Source organism: Apium graveolens, chromosome 3 (assembly GCF_009905375.1).
Source record: "Apium graveolens cultivar Ventura chromosome 3, ASM990537v1, whole genome shotgun sequence".
Taxonomy (NCBI): Eukaryota; Viridiplantae; Streptophyta; class Magnoliopsida; order Apiales; family Apiaceae; genus Apium; species Apium graveolens.
The window spans coordinates 272,769,395-272,776,559 of record NC_133649.1 but is presented as its reverse complement, the minus strand read 5'-3'; the positions used below and the strand labels follow the sequence as shown (position 1 = coordinate 272,776,559).

Sequence of the window (7,165 nt, the reverse complement as noted above, 5' to 3'; positions counted from 1 at the left end):
AGTGGATTAGCTATGCAAACCATGGAATCTTGATCTTAAACTCATGGTATAACTAAGTTATGAAATATAGGATCCAAGGAAACAAACCTTGTAATTTTCCATGGCCTAGAACTTGAGTTTTGAAAATCTATTTCTTTATTTCTTGAAAAGGCCGAATGGAAGAAGAAAGAAATGGGGGAGAGATTTTGCTTGCTTGTCTTGCCTTGATATTTGTGCAAAGAATGCATGGTTGTGGTTAATTATTGGCTAAATATCTTGTTTTCACTTGCTTATGTCATTGCTTGCATCACTACTTTGCCACATGTCTCATTCTTGTGGTGTGATGATGTCACCTTGCTTCTAACCACATGTTTTAGCTTATATTAGAAGCTTCCTTCTCATGTTACTTGCATGTGCTTGCCCCTTGGACGTTTATTTGTTTTACGGTTCGCTTAACTCTCTTTCTCGTTGATCGTTTGAGGAATCGTACCCGGGATCTTATTACTTGGGTTCCCTTAACCTTTCTCAATACATTATATTCCTTTTTATAATCCTCTCTTATAATCCTTGAATTTAAATCCCTTTAATCATGTTACCTTATACTCAATTCTTTCGGTATCTGGTGGATTTTCGAGAAAAATCAAAGTGTTCGGAATTGGATTCTGACGATCTTTACATACACTTATTTACTTTATGGAATACTAATACGATCTTAGAATATCCATAACAGAACCCCTACATAGTGTGGCATGAAAAGTTTTCTCATTCAGCAAAAATACTATTCATAAGGGTTTCAAAAATTTCCAAAAATTGGGGTTATTACATCTTGGGACCTATAAAAGGCCCCAAAAAGAGGGTTTTAGGGGTTGAAAAATATTTAACTGCTACACATCTATACACACACCACTATACATTTTTGTAATAGCTCCTTCTTCCCTCTTCTTCTTCTTCTTCAAGAAAACCCATTTCTTACTCTCACACCGGAGTTGTCGCGAGAAACAACCCCACTCTGGTTCTGTTTTGCAGAGTCCCCTACCTAGCAGGTTAACCTCACTCCGGCTACCACGGGAACTGGGCTCTAGCTTACGTGAGAAAGGAGAAGACCCGGGAAGAAACAGAGTTATCACTGGCGCTATAAGGAGGGGTCGAACCTCCGGTGGTGTGCTGCTCTCCGCAGTTACATTACACAGCTCCAAAACCCAAGGAAGCCCTCTCTCCGGTAAAAACAAAACCCTCACTCTCTTCACAACTCATTTTTCTTATTTTTCCTTCCAGAACAGTCACACACCCTGGTGCACTCCTATTACTATTTCCCATAATCGGTTCTAAAACTAATGACCACGAGAAAAAGCAAAACTTCAGTCTCCGGAACTATTCAGCCCACCGTTGTCCCGCCCAGGGACGACGAGATGGAAGATATAGAAGAAGAGCTCCCCAAAACTCGTGCTTCATCTCCAGCCCGGAGACCAGAGGATAACTATAGAGAAAGCAGCCCACAAATATGCTGAGACCTCTACAAACCCTTGGGGAAACATGACCCCAGAGCAGATTCAAGCGGCTATGGATCTGTGGAAGGAAAAAAACAAGGCTCCTGAAACCCGTCCCGGGGACCAGGAAGAGCACTCGGAAGAATCTCGGGGCTCAGTCTTGGACCGAATTGGCAGAACTAAGAGGCCGTCAGAGGACGCCCGAGACGAGATCAAGAGGGCCATACTCCGGGACCGCATCCAGAAGGAATAGGAGGTCAAGACCAAGGCCAATATTGAAAAGAGGGTCCAAGAGGAGAAAGCAAAACTAAAGAAGAAGACACGACGGATTCATGTCTCTTCGGATTCAGAACCGGAGAAGGAATCTAAGCAGGAAGAAATGGCCCGGGTTCTCCGGGATCTCAAAAGAAAAGTGGAAGGAGATGTGTAAGTCGGGGCAGCAGCCACGCCCTTCACCAGAAAGCTGGAATCCACCCCAGGGAACCAACACTCAAACACTTCAACTTCGACTCTTTTGACGGTCTTTCCGACCCCGAAGAGCATCTCAACTACTTTGAACAGATCTCAAACATATATGATTACAATGACCTCACCAAATATCATTTCTTCGCTTCAACACTAAAGGGAGGAGCACAAAAATGGTTCAGCAGAATCTCCTCCCGGAGCGTCGACTCTTGGAAAGACTTCCGGGAGATATTTCTCAAGAGGTTCAGGGCGAACCGCATGAACGAGCTCCAGATGTGCCACTTGGAAACCATTCAACAAAGAAGCAGAGAAACTCTACCAGAATTCATCAAAAGGTTTCAAGAATCAGTCAACCAGCTCTCCAACCTTGAGGAGAAGGAAGCCGTGAATATTTTCCGGTATAATCCCCACCCCGTTTCATGCGAGGGCTACGTGAAAGACCTGATCCATAGGGAACCCCAAATCCTTGCATCGGCTTATGCGATGGCTTTGAAGTTTATTAAGAAAAATGACTTCCTCACCTCGATGAAGATGAATAGGCGGATCCGGGATGATGATGAGTCTCCGGAATGCCACTCCACCTACTGAAAAGAAAAGAGACACAAGGAAAACAGGCAGACCAATTATGTACAGCAGTCTCGGGGAACCCCACCCCGGGACGACTACTCCAGGCCTCAAAGGATTGAAAGAAAGCCCAAGCCTAAAAGGGAGCCAAAGCCAGAGCCCGAATGGACACCGCTCAACCGGCCCCGGTCTGACATCTTAAGGGAGATCAAGGGGAAACCTTTTTACTACCCCCCAAAGCCGCTGCTTGCACCCCCGAGAACAGGGCGCGAGACAAACATTGTGGATATCACGAGGATCACGGCCATACCACGGAGAACTGCTTTTCTTTCAAAATGTTCATTGAAGACCAGATCAAGAAGGGCAACATGAACCAATACCTACAAATAAGACTCAATGACAAAGATAAGCCCTCTGGAGGCGGCAAGCACGTGGTCAACGTGATCTTCGGAGGAACCAGCTCCCCTCCCCGGAGCCCAGATAGGGATAGTCATATCATGATGATCCAGCCTGCTGAAGATGAAACCATACATTTCTCTAACGCCGATTATGAAGGCCTGGATCTCGAGCACAACCAAGCCCTGGTCGTGACCTTTGACATTGCTGAAAATGAGGTACAAAGAATTTTGATTGACAATGGTTCTTCAGTTAACATTGTCTTTGAGCACACACTTAACAGGATGAGGTTGGGACACCTTCGTATGGATCCATGCCTTGAAGACCCCCTCTACGGATTCAGGAATAATATGATCCCGATCCGAGGAGTAATATACCTCCCCATGGTCTTTGGTGCCACACCCCGGCAGGTATCTCATGTCATGAAGTTCTACGTGATAAGTGCTGCATCCTCTTATAACATGATTCTGGGAAGGCCCACAATCAGCAAGCTTCGGGCCATCCCGTCTACAATCCACTTGAAGCTAAAGTTCCCCACACCGGGAGGCATCGGAGAACTCAGAGGGGACCGGGGCATATCTGGAAAATGCTATGGACAAGCCCTGGTCATGGCCGAAAATGACCCGGAAAACAGAAAAAAGGCAATGGCCCTACCCAAAGGCCAAAGCCGCAAGAAGCATCGCGAATATCTCAGCAAAAGACCAAGGTTGGACGTCAACATGATAGAGGATTCGGGGTACGGCGTGACCAACGCCGATGCCCGAATACATAAATTTGTGGAAGTAAAAGAAAGAACCAAGGTGGAACCTGCCGTACAAACTATGAAGGTAGAGCTGGAGCCTGGGAACCCCACCCGAAAGTTGAAAATTGGAAAAGGCTTAGGAACATCCTTCCAGAAAGAACTCATCTTGCTACTTAAAGAATATGCTAATGTGTTCGCATGGGCACCAGAAGATATGCCCGAAATCGACCAGTCCGTGGCAATGCACAGTTTGGATGTGGACCCTCGGAAGAGGCCAATCAAACAGAAAAGAAGAAACTTCGCCCCGGAGCGGCAACAAGCAATAGATGAAGAAATAGAGAAGTTGCTCAAGGCCAACATCATTTGCGAAATCAAGTATCCCGACTGGCTCGCCAATGTGGTGTTAGTCAAGAAGCCGAATGGAAAGTGGAGAATGTATGTCGACTACACGAGCCTCAACGCTGCATGCCCCAAATATTCCTATCCCCTCCCCAATATTGATCAAATAATAGACGCAACTTTGGGCCACACCATGCTCAGCTTTATGGACGCCTTTTCAGGGTACAACCAGGTCCGCATGAATCCCGAACATATCTCCAAAACAGCCTTCATCACTCATAGGGCAGTCTACACCTTCATCATGATGCCCTTCGGGCTCATCAACGCCGGAGCCACCTACCAGAAAATGATGAACACAATTTTCAAAAGCCAACTGGGGTGGAATATGGAATCTTATGTAGACGGCATGATCTCCAAGTCGCTCACGATCCCGGATCATATAAAAGACCTCAAGGAGTGTTTTGACAACCTGAGGAGATACAACATGAAGCTGAACCCACAAAAATGTGTATTCGGAGTACCTTCAGGCAAATTCCTGGGCTTCTTGGTCAGAGAAAGAGGAATAGAAGCAAACCCGGAGAAAATCAACAACATAATAGAAATGAAGATACCTCACACTCAGAAGGATATCCAGAAGTTGGATGGATGCCTGGCGGCCCTGCGCAGGTTCATCCCGAAGCTGGCGGAAAAATGTCTCCCTTTCTTCGAGTTACTAAAAGGCGCCCGGAACAAGAGGTTAGTAGATTGGACCCCAGAATTCCATACAGCCTATGAAGAAGTCAAGCGACACCTGATGAACCCCTCGGTGCTATCAAAAGCCAAGCCCGGTGAGCCTTTATCCCTCTACATCGCCGCCGGCCCCAAGGTTGTCTCTTCGGCCCTAGTCCGGGAGGAAAGAGGAATACAGAGCCCCATCTACTATGTCAGCCAAAACCTCAAGGACGCCGATACTCGGTACCCAAACTTGGAAAAATTCGCCTTGGCCCTCGTACACTCCAGCAGGAAGCTAAGGCAATACTTCCAAGGCCGAGAGATTAGAGTGGTCACAGACCAGCAACTCAAGAAGATCATCCACAAGCCAGACGCCTCCGGAAGGCTAGTCAACTGGGCCATCGAATTAAGCCAATTTAACATCAAATTTGTGTCAAAGACAGCGATAAAGGCCCAGGCCTTAGCAGAATTCGTCATGGAATGTACATTCCCGGAGCAGCAACCACCCGCTTCCCACGAGTTAACCCAGGAAGAAGCCAACCTAGGGACAGATTGTTGGATGCTCTACATGGACGGATCATCTACGACGGAAAGGTGCGGAGCGGGCCTCATTCTAATCAGCCCGGAGGGCTTCACCATTCAACAAGCAATAACTTTTGCCTTCAAGGCAACGAATAATCAGGCTGAATATGAGGCACTCATCTCCGGACTCAGATTGGCAAAATCTCTTGGTATTTCGAAGATGGTCGTCTATAATGACTCTCAGATTATGGTCAAGCAAACCAATGAAGCATATATTGCGAAAGATCCCACATTGGCACAATATCAAGCAATGGTGCGGAACATCCTGGGAACCACCCCCGACATCACCATACTCCAGATCAATAGGGAGGAGAACTCTAAGGCAGAAGAGCTGTCCAAGCTCGTGCAGAATACTTCAGACCTCACTAGTTCAGTGTACTTCGAAGAACTTGAGGCACCTAGCACAGAGCGATCCGAGGTCCTGTTCATCAGCAGCCCGGGCTACATAGTTTACTTAAGGGACGGAATGCTCCCGGAAGACCAGAACAAAGCCAGATACCTAAAGCACAAAGCTGCTCGTTTCTTCCTGGAAAATGGTCAGTTATACAGAAGAACCTTTTCAGCACCCACCCTGAAGTGTGTGGATCCGGATGAGGCGAACTATTGTCTCTGGGAAGTTCATGAAGGCATCTGTGGAGACCACCTGGCAGCCAAAGCTTTGGCTTATAAAGTCATCATGCAAAGATATTACTGGCCCACAATCCACGCCGATTCCATCGCTACGTTAAGAAATGCCCTCAGTGCCAGAAGTTCAACAATGTTCCGAGACAAAGCCCCAGCCTGCCAGCATCGGTATTGTCTCCAATCCCATTTACCGTTTGGGGCATAAATATCATGGGTCCCTTTTCTCGGGAAAATGGTGACCTCCGCAATGTCCTGATAGCCATTGTGGGCAGAAGCTAAAGCCATGAGAACGATCAATCAACAAGATTGTATCAAATTTATGGATATAATCGTCATGAGGTTCGGGATCCCGGTAATTCTAGTCTCCGACAATGGTCCACAGTTCGTCGGGTCCGATTTTGAAGCATATTTGAAAGAGCTTGGAATCAAGCACAAAAGGGCATCTGTTGCGCATCCCCAGGGAAATGGACAGGTCGAAGTAACTAACAGAACCATACTCCGGGGCCTGGAAAAAAAGGCTAGAAGAGTCCAAAAAAACATGGCCTGATGAGCTTCCGAAAGTCTTGTGGTCCTACAGAACCACCCCCAGGATGGGAACCAATGAAACCCCCTTCAAACTTGCATACGGCACCGAAGCTCGCATACCAATCAAAACCGGGTCCCCCTCCCACAGGGTCATCAACTTTGACGAGATCTCAAACATCGAAGGACTCAAGACCAACCTGGAGCTCCTAGACGAGGTAAGAGACAAGGCAGTAAAAAGGATGGAAGGCTACAAAGAAAAGACAAAGCTCTACTTCGCGATGAAGGCAAAAATCAGAGAGTATGAAGCGGGAGACTTGGTACTCCGGCACACCGAGGCCTCGGACCCAACCAATCAAGAAAATATGCAACCTAACTGGGAAGGCCCCTATATTGTTAAGGAAGTGCTCCACCCAGGAACCTACAAGCTAAGCTATCTCGGCAGAACCGAAGTCCCAAACACTTGGCACGGAGCCCGCCTAAGGATATTCTACCAGTAAAGGCAGGGCGCACATTCCGGGATCTCCTCTACTTTTAGGCTATGACAGCTTGATGTAACTTTCATCATTTTCCCCGGAATGTATTTTTTGCTTTATTATGATTTAAATGAAAAACTTCGCTTCGAGCACCCCATAGCTCAGGATAATCTTACTGTCATTTGATTACTGTCGCCATATTATAAAAAAATTATTCAGTTAAAATTTTAAACCCCATCCCGGGGACCATGGCACAAACCATGTGTACTTACAAAAAT

At 46.7% G+C, this 7,165-nt stretch overlaps 2 protein-coding genes across 2 annotated transcripts; both read left to right on the top strand.

The window, feature by feature from the left end:
* Positions 1-2,830: 2,830 nt before the first annotated feature.
* On the top strand, positions 2,831-6,094 carry LOC141715023 (uncharacterized). Its single transcript, XM_074518511.1, has one exon. It carries the CDS (start codon positions 2,831-2,833, stop codon positions 6,092-6,094), a length of 3,264 nt encoding a protein of 1,087 aa, XP_074374612.1.
* A 385-nt stretch (positions 6,095-6,479) lies between these two features.
* On the top strand, positions 6,480-6,911 carry LOC141715022 (uncharacterized). The gene has a single exon (XM_074518510.1). It carries the CDS (start codon positions 6,480-6,482, stop codon positions 6,909-6,911), a length of 432 nt encoding a protein of 143 aa, XP_074374611.1.
* The last annotated feature ends 254 nt before the right edge of the window (positions 6,912-7,165 follow it).

What these genes read in the sequence shown, in the direction of transcription:
- LOC141715022 (XM_074518510.1), top strand. Translation starts at nt 6,480, where the DNA reads ATGGGAACCAATGAAACCCCCTTCAAACTTGCATACGGCACCGAAGCT.
- LOC141715023 (XM_074518511.1), top strand. Translation starts at nt 2,831, where the DNA reads ATGTTCATTGAAGACCAGATCAAGAAGGGCAACATGAACCAATACCTA.